The 15,928-nt window shown below is 64.3% G+C and overlaps 2 protein-coding genes across 4 annotated transcripts; both read left to right on the plus strand.

The window, feature by feature from the left end:
* The first annotated feature begins 645 nt into the window (after positions 1–645).
* On the plus strand, positions 646–8,179 carry NFKBIL1 (NFKB inhibitor like 1). Of its 3 annotated transcripts, none has more exons than XM_075119619.1 (5): positions 646–753; positions 1,469–1,755; positions 2,687–2,799; positions 6,254–6,368; positions 7,614–8,179. In XM_075119619.1, the coding sequence occupies exons 2-5, from the start codon at positions 1,479–1,481 to the stop codon at positions 8,177–8,179; spliced, it is 1,071 nt and encodes a 356-aa protein (XP_074975720.1). In that variant the 5' UTR covers positions 646–753; positions 1,469–1,478. The 3 variants fall into 3 exon arrangements, with proteins under 3 accessions (XP_074975720.1, XP_048673948.1, XP_074975719.1); XM_048817991.2 differs by lacking the exon at positions 646–753 and adding an exon at positions 774–879; XM_075119618.1 differs by lacking the exon at positions 646–753 and adding an exon at positions 774–879 and having other exon boundaries at positions 6,257–6,368.
* Positions 8,141–15,188, plus strand: LOC125621269 (TNF receptor-associated factor 2). The gene is made up of 6 exons (XM_048817989.2): positions 8,141–8,219; positions 10,880–11,073; positions 11,400–11,454; positions 12,193–12,291; positions 13,223–13,336; positions 13,629–15,188. The coding sequence occupies exons 2-6, from the start codon at positions 10,880–10,882 to the stop codon at positions 14,298–14,300; spliced, it is 1,134 nt and encodes a 377-aa protein (XP_048673946.2). The 5' UTR covers positions 8,141–8,219; the 3' UTR covers positions 14,301–15,188.
* Positions 15,189–15,928: the final 740 nt, after the last annotated feature.

Below are 15,928 nucleotides of genomic sequence, written 5' to 3' on the forward strand. Positions count from 1 at the left end.
CTATCACCTCCCCATCGTCCCTGACCTGGGGAAGGAGACTCACTCCCCTTCTGATACCCCCCAAATACATCCCGGAACCTTCCAACGCGGCTCCTGTTTCCCACCCGGACCCCATGAGGAACTATGGGCAAGTCCTTCGTTGAGGTTAGAGGGGTTGATGCCACTTCCGGTTTGTTTCCGCCCTCTCTGAGATCCACCTCCGCTGTCTCCCCCGCCTTTTGGAGCGTTAATCCCATTTTCACCCCACCCCCCCGCTTTAAATCCTGCGGGACCCACCACACCCCGGAACCCTCCCCCTCGTGTTTCCCACCCGGACCATAGAGAGCGTGGCACCCAACTGTGGGCAAGTCGTCTATGGCTATAGTCCTGACGCCATATCCGGTCCACTTCCGCCCTGCCTTGGGCCCACTTCCTGTACTGCCTTCCGTCACCGCCAACCTGCTTTTAACCCCTGCAGATCCCAGAACCAAACACACCCGGAACCTTCCCTTTCGGCCTCCTGTTTCCAACCCGGACCCTCTCGGGCTTTGCACCTGGACTGTGGGCAAACGCCCCATTGTGGCAGGCGGCGTGACGCCGTTTCCGCTTCACTTCCGCCCCTCGTTTGCCTCCCCTTCCGGGCTCCCAGTCTCCACCCTCCCCCCTTGGTTGCCAGGTTAACGACTAATCGACCCATCGATTCCGGGTCCCCGCTTCCCCCCAGGCGAGTCGGCCCCCCCAGTGGACGAACCCCCTCTCCCTCCACATTGGCAGGTATGAGGTCACTTCCGTCCTACTTCCGCCCTTCCTCTGCCCCACTTCCGGTCCTGGCGTTTTCCCCTTCCCCCTGTGGTGCCGAACTCAACAAGCGATTAACATGCCCCCAGCCAGCGGCTCCGGGTGGGTACCGCCGCCCCGGGGGGGGCCTGGGGTGTGAGGACGGGGTGGGGGGCTGGGAGGAAGAGGAACAGTGCCCGGGGTCTCTGGGGGTTTGCTGGGGGGATCTAGTGGGGCAGGGATGGGCAAGGGGGACACGGGGGTCCTCAGAAGGGATTTTGGGGGGCAGGGGGGATCTGGGGGTCGGCAGGGGGTCAGCAAGAGGGGTTGTGTGGGGCAGGGGTGGGCAGGAGGGATGCTGGGTGGTTCTGGGGCAGCGGGTGGGCATGGGGGATACGGAGGATGTGGGGGTCAGCAGGGGGATTCTGTGGGGCAGGGATGGGCAAGGAGAACTTGGGGGCCCTCAGAAGGGATTTTGGGGGCAGGAGGGCTCTAGGGGTTGGCAGGGGGATCTGGGAGCAGGGGGTGGGCAAGGGGAACATGGAGATCGGGGGCAGGGATGGGCAAGGGGGACATGGGCGGCCTACGGGGTGGCAGGGGGTGGGCAGGAAGGATGATGGGGGAGTCTTGGGTCAGCAAGGGGGATGTGGGGTGATCAGGGAGATGAGCAGCAACTGGTGTCTCTAACCCCATCTCCCACTCCAACGCACAGGCCCATCCCCATGGCCTCGCGTCACCAGCGCCGCCTCTGGCGTTACGTGGAGTCTGGCCGGCACCGCCGGCTGCGCTCGCTCCTCACCCGCCACCGGGAGGTGTTGGACCTGGACCAGCCAGGGCGGCACAAGGGCCGTCCCCCCCTGCACCATGCCTGCGCCCACCGAGACCCCATTGCCGCCCAGATCCTTCTGGGCCACGGAGCCAACCCCGCCCTCCAGGACCGGCAAGGAGACACGGCCCTGCACCACGCCGCCCGGCAGGCCGCCCGCAAGGGCAAGAACGGTGAGCACCGGCCCTTTAAATCCCGGCCGGGGGGGAAGGGATTTGAACCCAGGCCTCACCTCTGGGCTGCAGTGCTTCGAGGATACCACTGGTGGGGGAGGCAATGGGAGCCAGGGATAGAACCCAGGAGTCCTGGCTTCTAGCGCCACCCCCCCCGGTCTAACCACTAGACCCCACTCCCCTCCCAGAGCCGGGAAGAGAACCCTGGAGTCCTGGCTCCCAGCGCCCCCCTGCTCTAACCCACCAGCCCCCACTCCCCTCCCAGAGCTGGGGAGAGACCCCAGGAGTCCTGGCTCTCAGCGCCCCCCTGCTCTAACCACTAGACCCCACTCCCCTCCCAGAGCCGGGAAGAGAACCCTGGAGTCCTGGCTCCCAGCGCCCCCCTGCTCTAACCCACCAGCCCCCACTCCCCTCCCAGAGCTGGGGAGAGACCCCAGGAGTCCTGGCTCTCAGCGCCCCCCTGCTCTAACCACTAGACCCCACTCCCCTCCCAGAGCTGGGGAGAGAACCCAGGAGTCCTGGCTCTCAGCCCCCCTGCTCTAACCCACTAGACCCCACTCCCCTCCCAGAGCTGGGGAGAGACCCCAGGAGTCCTGGCTCTCAGCCCCCCTGCTCTAACCCACTAGACCCCACTCCCCTCCCAGAGCTGGGGAGAGACCCCAGGAGTCCTGGCTCTCAGCCCCCCTGCTCTAACCCACTAGACCCCACTCTTCTTTCAGATGCAACCTGTAGTGCAGGTTTCTGGCCACTAGGGGGTGCCACTGAGTTCACAACCCCAGGAAAGCGGGAGAGACCTGGACATGGAATGGAAAACCCAGGAACAGGAGTCTGGGGGGCGTAGACCACGATGGGGGCTGGGGACCCAGGCGTCCAGGATGGCATTTGCTCCCTCCAGGGGGCACCACTAACCTCTCCCTTTCTCCCTCTCCAGTGTACAAAGTCCTCTTTGCCAGCCTGCAGAGCCACTCCCCTCGGGCCATGGGGATCCGGAACCGGGCCGGGGAGACGCCCAGGGACCTTCTGGGGCCCGTGAAGGAGGAGCAGGTACCGATCTGGTCCACCAGGGGGCGCTGTGCTGGAAGGAGCCGGGTGGGGGCTCGGTAGGAGGCGCTCCTCCCTGTCCGTGCCCAGTGCCCTAGGGCAGTGCTCCGGGTCTGCGCTGCAGGGAGCGGGGTGAGGGGGGCTCAGTAGGGGGTTGTTACCAGATTTGCTCATTACTTTGGGGTTGGCTCATTTATTAGGGTTAGTCTTTTGGGGGGGGCTGGGGAGGGGATCTGTACTTCTATCCGTGAACTACTTGTGTTCACACGGAGTTTTACTTCTCCCTGCTGCAAGTTTCCTCCCAAGGGCGCTACCCTGCAGGACCGGGGCTCCCCAGGGCTGGGCTCCTCCAGCCCCAGAATCAGACGAACACACACACAGTAACAGAGCGCGTCTGGGGGGGCCGGGTTAATCAGCACTCCCAAGCTGACCCCTTAGGTGCTCCTGGCCTCGGCAGGCTGGGTCGAGCAGCACCTCCAAGCTGCCACCCTCACATGCCCCGGGTTCAGCACGTCCCTGTCCCCACTTCACGTTACACTTCTTCTGGTCGTAACCCACTGGATGAGCAAACCCCTCAGGAGTTTTGGGCGCTGCAGGGAGGTACGAGGAGCGTTGCTGCAGAGCAAATGGGGAAGCTGAAAAACACCCACGAGGGGGGGATAGAGAGAGAGAAGCAACCAGCTTAACCATGACAGTTATTTATTGCCAGGTAATAACCATAGAGGAGCCAAACAAACAAAACAGTTACTGTATTAAATCTAACTTAAATTTGATTATAAAAGTCAAGTTTAGAAAACTACAACTGATCCCACAAGTCAGGGTCAGAAGCCTATACCTAGAGAGAGAGAGCTGGGTTCTCACCACTCTATGATGCTTGAATCTATCGGGGGTCCCCGGTGGTGTTGGTAGCTGAGGGTCCGGAGGGCTGGAATCAGGCAGAGCCCCCCGCACGATCACTCAGGAGAAGATGAAGTCCCGGTGGAACGGATGCAGCTTTTGGATCCAGGCATCAGAGCACTTCCTTGAGCGTGGGTCGGGGTTTCTGTAGGGAAAGAACCATGGTTCAAGGGAGACGCTAGCTTTGTTGATGTGTAAACAAGGGAGGATCCCAAAGGTGTTTTGTTCAGGCTAGACCATGGGAGCTGATCATTCCTGGCTGTGGGCCGTGTTCCTTGGAGGGAATCCACCGTGCGATTTGGGAGCGTCACTGTTTTGGATGCCAGTAAGGGATTCATGACTAGAATTGGTTTGATAACGACTGAGCTGGGTGTGTGCAGGCGTGGGTTCATTAACATCTGGAGCAGAGATCCCCCATCATGCACTGCTTCCCTGCTTTTCTGGTCCCAGAGTTCAGTGTGGTTCTTTCCTCCGAGTCCCTGTTCTCCAATCTGTATGCTAATGGCGATGCCTCCCTGTCCCATCTTCGATGCAAATGAGGCCAAGGGAGTTTCCTTAATCCTGTCACTCTTGTCCCAGGGGTTTAGGTGTGTCTCCCTCGGCCTTTTTATTGCGTTTTGTAAGTCTGTCTTCTGATCGGCTTTGGTTCAAGTAGAGGCTGAGGTGGGGGGGGTCTTTTCGTGAGTCAGACAGGCTGGATATTGCGCCCTGGTTCCCCAAGAACACAGAGCTGACAGGAGAGATTAATAAGCCTGGAGCTTTTCACCTTGGAAAAGAGACAACTAAGGGGGGATATGACAGAGGTCTATAAAATCATGACTGATGTGGAGAAAGTAGATAAGGAAGTGTTATTTACTCCTCCTCATAACACAAGAACTGGGGGTCACCCAATGCAATTAATAGGCAGCAGGTTTAAAACAAACAACAGGAAGTATTTCTTCACACAATATACAGTCAACCTGTGGAACTCCTTGCCAGAGGATGTTGTGAAGGTCAAGGCTATAACAGGGTTCAAAAGAGAGCTAGATAAATTTGTGGAGGATATGTGCCTCAATGGCTATTAGCCAGGATGAACAGGGATGGTGTCCCTAGCCTCTGTTTGCCAGATGCCGGGAATGGGCGGCAGGGGATGGATCACTTGATGATTCTGAGGATGGAGTGGAGATCAAGGATAATCTAGGCATGGCCCAATATCTAAACAAATACTTTGCCTCAGTCTTTAATAAGACTAAAGAGGATCTTAGGGATAATGGTAGCATGACAAATGGGAATGAGGATATGGAGGTAGATATTACCATATCTGAGGTAGAAGTGAAACTCAAACAGCTTAGTGGGACTAAATCGGGGGGCCCAAATAATCTTCATCCAAGAATATTAAAGGAATTGGCACATGAAATAGCAAGCCCATTAGCAAGAATTTTTAATCAATCTGTCAACTCAGGGGTTGTACCGTATGACTGGAGAATTGCTAACATAGTTCCTATTTTTAAGAAAGGGGAAGAAAAGTGATCTGGGTAACTATAGGCCTGTTAGTTTGACATCTGTAGTATGCAAGGCCCCCTCCTGGACAGGGTAAGCCCGTAATCAGTCCATCAGTCCAAAGCTGGGTAATGATTTCGCACCAGCCTGTGATCCGAAGTAGAGATCCCCCAAAACTGCGATCAAAATCCACACGGGTTTAGAGAAAACCGTAAAACAAGTTTATTAGCTGCAGAACGATCGATTTTAAGTGAGTTCAAGAGGAAAGGCATCGACGTCAGAACGGGTTACAAGGGAAATCAAAAGGCTGACATCACTCTGTTCGCCAGAAGCTGGGAACGGGGCCACAGGGGGTGGGTCACTTGGTGATTCCCTGTTCTGTGCATTCCCTCTGGGGCACCTGGCACTGGCCCCTGTTGGAAGACAGGACACTGGGCTCGATGGGCCTTTGGTCTGACCCAGTCTGGCCGTTCTTATTCAGGGGTGTGTTAACCGGAGTGTCGTGTGTAATTCACGGGAGGTAAATGTCCGGCTCTGCTTGGCACGGGTGAGGCCCCACCTGGGGTCCTGGGTCCAGTTCTGGGAGCCACGCTCTAGGAAAGAGGGGGACAAATTGGCGAGAGGCCGGAGAAGAGCAACAAAAATGAGTGAAGGGTTAGACGCCCTGACCTAGGGGGAAAGGTTAGAAAACGGGGCACGTTTAGTCTGGAGAAAAGAAGAGTGATGGGGGAACCTGAGAACAGTCTACAAATACGTTCAGGGCTGGTGTAAAGGGACCGGGGATCGATGGTTCCCCACGTTCGCTGAAGGCCGGACACGACGTAACGGGCTTAATCCGGACCAAAGGCACTTTTGTTTAGATACCAGGAAAATCTTCCTAACTCTAAGGGGAATTGAGCTCTGGAATCGGTGTCCACAGACGGGTCGCGGGATCCCCGTCCCGGGAGGCTTAAGACCAGGTTGGCCAAACCCCTGTCAGGGCTGGTCTAGGTTGGCTGGGCCCTGCCTCAGCGCGGGGGCCAGGTGTGACGGCGACGTCCCAGCCCGTGCTGGTTCTCTGATGCCCGATGACTCTCCGCAGCAGCCCCCGGAGGAATCTGAGGAGAGCGGCGGGGAGCGGGACAGGGACTGGGAATGGCGCCAGAAGCTCCTCGGGGAATGCCAAGATGAATACCAGGAGATCTGGCGCTACGAAGGTAGGGACCCTGCATGGCCCCCTAGACGGGACAGGCCCCATTCCCAGCCCCCCTGAGCCAGCCAGTCCCCGCCCTGGGGCCGGGTGGGAGTCGGCGCCCCCTAGAGGGGACAGGCCCCTGCCCCATTCCCCGCCCCCCTGAGCCAGCCAGTCCCCGCCCTGGGGCCGGGTGGGAGTCGGCACCCCCTAGAGGGGACAGGCCCCTGCCCCATTCCCCGCCCCCCTGAGCCAGCCAGTCCCTGCCCCGGGGCCGGGTGGGAGTCGGCGCCCCCTAGAGGGGACAGGCCCCTGCCCCATTCCCCACCCCCCTGAGCCAGCCAGTCCCTGCCCCGGGGCCGGGTGGGAGTCGGCGCCCCCTAGAGGGGACAGGCCCCTGCCCCATTCCCCGCCCCCCTGAGCCAGCCAGTCCCTGCCCCGGGGCCGGGTGGGAGTCGGCGCCCCCTAGAGGGGACAGGCCCCTGCCCCATTCCCCGCCCCCCTGAGCCAGCCAGTCCCTGCCCCGGGGCCGGGTGGGAGTCGGCGCCCCCTAGAGGGGACAGGCCCCTGCCCCATTCCCCGCCCCCCTGAGCCAGCCAGTCCCTGCCCTGGGGCCGGGTGGGAGCCGGCGCCCCCTAGAGGGGACAGGCCCCTGCCCCATTCCCCGCCCCCCTGAGCCAGCCAGTCCCCCCCTGCGGCCGGAGGGGAACCGGCGCCCCCTAGAGGGGACAGGCCCCGCCCCATTCCCCGCCCCCCTGAGCCAGCCAGTCCCTGCCCTGGGGCCGGGTGGGAGCCGGCGCCCCCTAGAGGGGACAGGCCCCTGCCCCATTCCCCGCCCCCCTGAGCCAGCCAGTCCCCCCCTGCGGCCGGAGGGGAACCGGCGCCCCCTAGAGGGGACAGGCCCCGCCCCATTCCCCGCCCCCCTGAGCCAGCCAGTCCCTGCCCTGGGGCCGGGTGGGAGCCGGCGCCCCCTAGAGGGGACAGGCCCCTGCCCCATTCCCCGCCCCCCTGAGCCAGCCAGTCCCCGCCCTGGGGCCGGGTGGGAGTCGGCGCCCCCTAGAGGGGACAGGCCCCTTCCCCATTCCCCGCCCCCCTGAGCCAGCCAGTCCCTGCCCTGGGGCCGGGTGGGAGCCAGCGCCCCTTAGAGGGGACAGGCCCCTGCCCCGTTCCCCGCCCCCCTGAGCCAGGCAGTGTCAGATCAGCCCTGGTGCCCCCTACAGGGGAAATTCTCACCTAACACCACCCTCCTCGTCTCTCCCCCCGTCCCCAGAGGATTTCTGCACGGCCCACCCGGACCCAGAACCCTACGAGGAGTGGGCAGAGCGCATGGCACGGGAATACAGGCGGAAAGACCGCCAGTGGGCGGGGCCTGGCCCCCAGTGGGCGGGGCCTGGCCCCCAGGTCCCCGACAACGGAGCTGCGCAGCCCCCCCGCCACACCTCCCAGCGCCCCCTGGAGGAAGAGTCTCGTCTCTACCGGGAACGCGCCCGCACCAAGGAGGAGGAGCTGCGGGAAGCCAAGCGGCAGCGTTACCAGGAGGGCTGCGCCCGCGTCTTCGCCCCCGATGCCACCCGCCCCCTGTGCTACGGGGACGTCCCGTGGCCCTGCCCCAGGGGCTCCGTGGCGGAGATGGCCGCTGTCGCCATGCTAGGCACGGATCCCTCGGACGTGGGCGCCTACCGCCGCCGGCTCCGGCGCCAGCAGGCCCTGTGGCACCCGGATAAATTCGCCCAGCGCTGCGGGGGGCGACTGGCGGAACCGGACCGGTGCCGGATCCTGGCCACGGTCACGGCGCTGTCCCAGGAGCTCAACAGCCTGGCCGAGGCGGCCAAGTAACACGAACACGCACCCACGCAGTGCAGCTGTGTCAATAAAGGTTCGGTTCTTGTACAGAGCCCGGACTCCTGGGTTCTCTCCCCGGCTCTGGGAGGGGAGTGGGGGCTGGTGGTTAGAGCAGGGGGGGCTGGGAGCCAGGACTCCTGGGTTCTCTCCCCAGCTCTGGGAGGGGAGTGGGGGCTGGTGGTTAGAGCAGGGGGGGCTGGGAGCCTGGACTCCTGGGTTCTCTCCCCGGCTCTGGGAGGGGAGTGGGGGCTGGTGGTTAGAGCAGGGGAGGCTGGGAGCCAGGACTCCTGGGTTCTCTCCCCAGCTCTGGGAGGGGAGTGGGGGCTGGTGGTTAGAGCAGGGGGGGCTGGGAGCCAGGACTCCTGGGTTCTCTCCCCGGCTCTGGGAGGGGAAGGGGATCTGGTGGTTAGAGCAGGGGGGGCTGGGAGCCCGGACTCCTGGGTTCTCTCCCCAGCTCTAGGAGGGGAGGGGGATCTGGTGATTAGAGCAGGGGAGGCTGGGAGCCAGGACTCCTGGGTTCTCTCCCCGGCTCTGGGAGGGGAGTGGGGGCTGGTGGTTAGAGCAGGGGGCGCTGGGAGCCAGGACTCCTGGGTTCTCTCCCCAGCTCTGGGAGGGGAAGGGGATCTGGTGGTTAGAGCAGGGGGGGCTGGGAGCCCGGACTCCTGGGTTCTCTCCCCAGCTCTTGGAGGGGAGGGGGATCTGGTGATTAGAGCAGGGGAGGCTGGGAGCCAGGACTCCTGGGTTCTCTCCCCGGCTCTGGGAGGGGAGTGGGGGCTGGTGGTTAGAGTGGGGGGGCTGGGAGCCGGGACTCCTGGGTTCTCTCCCCAGCTCTGGGAGGGGAGTGGGGGCTGGTGGTTAGAGCAGGGGAGGCTGGGAGCCAGGACTCCTGGGTTCTCTCCCCGGCTCTGGGAGGGGAGGGGGATCTGTTGGTTAGAGCGGGGGGGCTGGGAGCCAGGACTCCTGGGTTCTCTCCCCGGCTCTGGGAGGGGAGGGGGGGCTGGTGGTTAGAGCAGAGGGGGGCTGGGAGCCAGGACGCCTGGGTTCTCTCCCCGGCTGCGGGAGGGGGGTTACAGGAGCGGGGGCTGCCTAGTCCCCTAACTTCACCCCACCCTGTGCCACAATTCCTTGCCCCACGCACTGAACATCCCCTTCCCCTGCCCCCGCAAGCGGCCTCCTGCTCCGGAAGCGCCTCCCTGCTCCTCTTGCTCAATGTCTCTTCTCAGAGTTTGGTAACTAGGAGCCGCTGGGCCTGCGGCCAGAGCCGGGCCCCAGTTCCCAGGCGGGTGACGAAGGGAGCAGCCCTCAGCAAACCCACAGAGCCAGGGGGGCGGGGGGGGAGCCCAGGGCTGGGCCGGCGGGGGGCTGCGGGTCGGGAGCGAGGGGCACCAGCAGGGCTGGGGGGGCAGGGCTGGGCTGGCAGGGGCTGCGGGTCGGGAGTGAGGGGCACCGGCAGGGCTGGGGGGCCAGGGCTGGGCCGGCAGGGGGCTGCGGGTCGGGAGTGAGGGGCACCGGCAGGGCTGGGGGGGCCGGGCTGGGCCGGCAGGGGGCTGCGGGTCGGGAGTGAGGGGCACCGGCAGGGCTGGGGGGGCAGGGCTGGGCCGGCAGGGGGCTGCGGGTCGGGAGTGAGGGGCACCGAGCCCCCATCCCCTCAGAGCCCCGCACTGAGACTGTCCCCGTGCGAGTGTCTCTGGGGAGCGGCCCGACGTGGGCGGTTGCTCCCGGGCTCAACCCCGACTCCCAGCCCTGCCCGGCTGGCACCAGACGACCCTGCCCGTCCCTCCTCCGTGTCCTCTCTTCCCGTCTGTCTGCCGTTCTCTCATCCCCCCACCCTTCCTCGGCCGTCCATCCCTTCGGTCTCTCCTCCTTTGCCTCGTTCTGTCTCTCCTTCCCTCGTCTCTTCATCCTCCTTCAGTTCCTCGGGTTTTCCCTCACTCCCTCCTTCAGTTTTCTTCATCCGATTTCTTTCCTTCGCACATTCGCTCGTTCTTTTCTTTTCTCATTGATTCATTCCTTCCTTCTTTCCTTTCCTTTCCTCCTTTCCCGCCTTCATCCTCTGGTACCTTTTTTCTTTCCCGCCTTTTTCCATCCCTCTTTCTTTTTTCACGCAGCCCTTCGTTCCCTCCCGTGTGCCCCGCTCGTTCATTTATTCCTTCATTCGCTCTTTGTCCCTTTCTTCTCTCATCCTTTCATGCCCTCGTTCTGATGTTTGTTCTTTCCTCCCCTTGTTCCTTAACTCATGGTTTTCTTTCTCAGTTTGTTTCTTTCTATCCTTTTTCTCTATCCCTTTTTATTTGCACCCATTTTATTTCTATTTCTATCCATTTTTTCTTTCTCTCTCTATCCATTTGTCTTTGGGATTTTTTTCTTTCCTCCATTTTTACCAGTTTTCTCTTTCTATCCTTTAATTTCCCTCTTGCTTGCTTGCTTCTATCCATTTTCTTTCCTTTTCCCTTTTCTTTTCTTCATTCTTTCTTCTTCTGTCTTTGTTTGTTTTCTTTCTCTCTTTGCCCCACCCCGTCTCTCCTCCACACACCCCCGTCACACCCCTCGCTCCCCGTCAGGATGACCCAAGAGGAAGGCTCTGGCGTCGTTCTGCTCACATCACAGCTGGGTTGGGACAGGGTGACTCACGGGCAGGAATTCCCGCCCGGGGCCGGTGCCGTATAAACCCCGAACCCGTCCTGCCCCGAGCAGATGTCTCCCGTCGCCAGCGCCCAGCCGTCCATCCCAGGGGGGACCATGGTGAAGTTCGGGGCAGGCCTCAGGCCTGTGGATCCTGCCCGGGGCTCCGGCTTGCTCTGCTCGGCGTGTGGCTTCCTGCTCATCCGGCCCCAGCAGACGGAGTGCGGCCATCGGTACTGCACGGCCTGCGTCCGGCGACTGCTGGGGTGAGCGCCGGGGGGCTGCGGGTCGGGGGTGAGGGGCACCGGCAGGGCGGGGATAGCAGGGGGCTGCGGGTCGGGGGTGAGGGGCACCGGCAGGTCTCGGGGGGCCCAGGGCTGGGCTAGCAGGGGGCTGCGGGTCGGGAGTGAGGGGCACTGGGGGGTGCAGGGTGGGGGGTCAGGGGCTGCGGGTCGGGAGTGAGGGGCACCGGGAGGGGGTCTGTCTCTGACATGTTTGTAAACAGCCGGGCCCCGTCTAACCCGTGTCCCCGCCGTGGGGGGGTGGGGGGGGGCTGCGCTGAACTCTGACGACGGGATTTGTCTCCTCACAGGGACACAGACAAGGTGACCTGCTGCGTCTGTAGCAAGAGACTGAGCCCCAACCAGGTGAGTGTCACCAGGAAAACGCTGGGGGCTGCGGGTCGGGAGTGAGGGGCACCGGCAGGGCTGGGGGAGGGGGCAGGGGGCTGCGGGTCGGGAGTGAGGGGCACCGGCAGGGCTGGGGGGGGGCAGGGGGCTGCGGGTCGGGAGTGAGGGGCACCGGCAGGGCTGGGGGGGGACAGGGGGCTGCGGGTCGGGAGTGAGGGGCACCGGCAGGGCTGGGGGGGCAGGGGGCTGCAGGTTGGGAGTGAGAGGCACCAGCAGGGCTGGGGGGGGACAGGGGGCTGCGGGTTGGGAGTGAGGGGCTCCGGCAGGGCTGGGGGGGCAGGGGGCTGCGGGTCGGAAGTGAGGGGCTCCGGCAGGGCTGGGGGGGCAGGGGGCTGCGGGTTGGGAGTGAGGGGCTCCGGCAGGGCTGGGGGGGGACAGGGGGCTGCGGGTTGGGAGTGAGGGGCTCCGGCAGGGCTGGGGGGGCAGGGGGCTGTGGGTCGGAAGTGAGGGGCTCCGGCAGGGCTGGGGGGGCAGGGGGCTGCGGGTTGGGAGTGAGGGGCACCGGCAGGGCTGGGGGGGGACAGGGGGCTGCGGGTCGGGAGTGAGGGGCACCGGCGGGGCTGGGGGGGGGACAGGGGGCTGCGGGTCGGGAGTGAGGGGCACCAGCAGGGCTGGGGGGGCAGGGGGCTGCGGGTCGGGAGTGAGGGGCACCGGCAGAGCGGGCGGATTCACTGATTCTTTTCTCTCCTTCCTCAGTTTCACAAGGACCGAGCGGCCGAGAAAGACGCTCTCAGCACGGCCGTGACCTGCCCCAGAGCCAGCTGCAGCTGGATGGGGACCCTGGCGTCCTACCTGGTGAGAACCCGGGACACAGACACACCCCAGCCCCAGATGGGAGCCGGCGCCCCCTAGAGGGGACAGGCCCCGCCCCATTCCCCGCCTCCCTGAGCCAGACCCTGCCCTGGGGCCAGGTGGGAGCCGGCGCCCCCTAGAGGCGACAGGCCCCTGCCCCATTCCCTGCCCCCCTGAGCCAGCCAATCCCTGCCCTGGGGCCGGGTGGGAACCGGCGCCCCCTAGAGGGGACAGGCCCCTGCCCCATTCCCTGCCCCCCTGAGCCAGCCAGTCCCCGCCCTGGGGCCGGGTGGAAGCCGGCGCCCCCTAGAGGGGACAGGCCCCGCCCCATTCCCCGCCCCCCTGAGCCAGCCAATCCCTGCCCTGGGGCCGGGTGGGAGCCGGCGCCCCCTAGAGGGGACAGGCCCCGCCCCGTTCCCCGCCCCCCTGAGCCAGCCAATCCCTGCCCTGGGGCCGGGTGGGAGCTGGCGCCCCCTAGAGGCGACAGGCCCCTGCCCCGTTCCCCGCCCCCCTGAGCCAGCCAGGCCCACGTCTGCTCTGGGACTGTATTGATGGTGCAGTTGTGCCCCCTGGTGGCCGTCCCTGGGAATGGCAGGCTGGAGCTCTTAAAGGGCCAGTTCCCCTTTTTAACCTCACTGCTTGTCTCTCTCCGCAGGGTGCCCATCGATGTGGCCAGGCCCCATCTCCCATCGCCACCCCCTAGATTCTCCCTCTTCCCATGGCACCCCCCACTGCTGCTCCCTCCAGACTCCATCCCCTCTGACCCCCACGGCCCCACCCCCACGGCCCTCGCTGCAGTCCCCTTAACCCCCCCCCATTTTCCCTCCACCCCCTGATCCCCCGCCTCTCCCCTCCCCCAGGCCAGAGTCGTCCCACTACGCTGCCCCCTCCCCACACCCCCCATCCTCTAACCCTCTCCTCTCTCCCGCTGCAGGAGCACCTCTGCCCCCCAGCGGTGAGTCCCGGCCCAGAGGAGAAGTCAGCTCCGAAGGACCTGGAGGTCCACGTGATGACAGGTGTCCCCTGGGGGGGCAGGAACTCCCAGATGGTGAGTCACAAGGCAGCCACCAGATGTGCAGGGGAAAGGAGGAGGCCTGGTGGCCAGATGTGGAGAGGGGAGGAGCATGTAGGCTGATGTTTGGGGGGGGGCAGCCAGATGTGCAAGGGGGAAGGGGAGATGTCAGCTTGTGGCCAGATGTTTGGGGAGCTAGCCAGACGGGCAGGCTGGGGGGCTGAGGGGAAGCAGGGTGCAGCCAGATGTGCAGGGGGGCAGGGGAGCCCAGCCAGATGTACAGGGCGGTAGCCAGATGGGAGCTGACCCCTCTCCCATCCTCCCCCAGGACGCCCCGCCCCTGGATCTCCAGCGGAGGATAGAGCAGCTGGAGGTTATGGTGACCTCCCTGCGCCGGGAGCTCCGGAGCCAGGCCGGTGCCATGCAAGCTCTCCAGCGCCGGGGCCTCCAGGACCAGCCGTCCCCGGGGGTCTCCGCCGAGCCGTCTGGCTGCTCCCACGGGGCTCGGGGAGCCGCAGCTACGTCCCCGGCGCTGGCCAGCGCCGACGGGACCCTGGTGTGGAAGCTGCAAGGGTTCTCCAAGCTGCTGGGGGACGCCAAGGCCGGGAGGAGAACGTCCATCTATTCCTCGGTCTTCGCCACCCACCCCTTCGGCTACCGGCTCTGCCTCCGGCTCTACCCGGACGGGGATGGGGCCGGCCAGGGGACTCACCTGTCACTGTTCATGGCCTTGGCCAAGGGGCCCTACGACGATCTCCTGCCTTGGCCTTTCCTCCGCAAGGTCACCTTCTACCTCCTGGATCCCTGGCAGAAGAGGCCGGCCCTGAGGGAGACTTTCGCCCCTGACCCCTGCAGCACGTCCTTCCAGCAGCCCCAGGGCCAGCTCAACGTGGCTAGCGGGAGCCCCCTCTTTGCCCCCCACGGACAGCTCCAAAACTACCTCAAAGACGACACCCTCTACGTCAAGGTGGTGGTGGACACATCCGGGACGGGGGTGTGAGCTTTGGGGGCGAGGGGTTCCTCTGCCTCCATACCCTCCTGCCTCTTCCTATTCCTCCCTCAGCGCCCCCTAAAGCCCTGTCCCCCGGTGCTGCCCCCTACCACCCTCCAGCTCTCCCGCCGAAGCCTTAGAAACATCCTGCCTTGCGCGTTAGCGGCCCAGAAACCTTCCAGCCACCAAAGGCGACTGCAGTAGGAGGTGCCCTTGTGGCTTAGTACGCTCAGCACTTATTAGGCTTTGAAAGCTAAGCAGGGCTGGGCTTGTTCTGATCCCAGCTGGGCGACCTCGCCCCCTGAGATCCCAGTGCTCAGCAGGGACTGGGCTGGGTGGGGGGAGACGTGGGAGCTAAGCAGGGGGCTGGTCTGTTCAAGTCATCGGAGGGGAGACCCTCACTGCGAAGCAGGGCCGCAGGAGAGGATAATCTGCTCGGTTATTGTGCTTCTCTGATAATTTATGATAATTTATTACCCTTACTAACGATCCGTGCTGCGGGAAGGCGGCGTTTGCGGGTTTATCGAAGCACTGAATTGTCTATTTATGTATTTATGGGCCGGCTGCTGGTGCCCCTGGGCAGAGCCGTTCCCGCGGGAAGGGGGAGTCCGGGGCGGGGACACTCCACCGGGGGCAGCTCCGCTGTTCTGCGGTGAGACCCCCCCACCCCGTTCCTGGAGCCGAGGCGGGCTCTGGGCGCGCGGCCGTCGTGGGGCTCCGTGCAAGATGGGATGTAACGCGCACTTCTTGTGTGGGTGAGCGCGTGTCTGAGCACAATTCCTACGGCCCCTAACGCAGCCGCTGGCCCAGGACCCGTCCTGCCCCCTCGCCCCGTATTGATCGCCAGCGTCTGGTTTATTTATTGTGCGATATTGTAATAAAAATCTCTCTCCGTCACTCGTGTTACTGCCCTTGTCACGCTGCCCGGCTCAGCGCCCGGACTGCCTGGGCACAGCGCCCCCATGCTGGGCTCCCCCTGCTGCCCCCTGCTCCCCCTGCTGCCCCACAGCCCAGTGCCCCCTGCTGCCCCTACCCCCGACCCCTCCTGCCTCCCGCCTCCTGCAGCCCAGCGCCCGGCACTGCTCCCAGCTGCCCCCCGCAGCCCAGGCCCCTAGCACCCCCTGGGGCAATGGGGCCGGGGGCACACGCTCCTGGCTGCGCTCTGCAGGCGTATGCGGGGGGTGTAAGTTGCAGTTCTGCGGAACGGCCACGCGGTGGCAGCAGAGACCAATATTTCCAGGCCGGCCCTTAACACGGCTCAACCTCTGCTTTTAACGGGACCAGGGGAGGAGGCGGGAGACCAGGGTAGATGGGCCCGTGGCTCTGACCTGGGTGGGAGGGAGGAGGCAGGAGAACAGGGTAGATGGGCCCTGGGTCTGACCCAGGGTGGGAGGGAAGAGGTGAGAGACCAGGGTAGATGGGTCCAGGGTCTGACCTGGGGTGGGAGTGAGGAGGCAGGAGACGAGGGTAGATGGGCCCAGGGTCTGACCCAGGTGGAAGGGAGGAGGGTGGGAGACCAGGGTAGATGGGCCCAGGGTCTGACCCAGGTGGAAGGGAGGAGGCGGGAGACCAGGGTAGATGAGCCCAGGGGCTGACCCAGGTGGGAGGGAGGAGGTGGGAGACCAGGGTAGATGGGC

This window comes from Caretta caretta, chromosome 14, assembly GCF_965140235.1.
Source record: "Caretta caretta isolate rCarCar2 chromosome 14, rCarCar1.hap1, whole genome shotgun sequence".
NCBI lineage: Eukaryota > Metazoa > Chordata > Testudines > Cheloniidae > Caretta > Caretta caretta.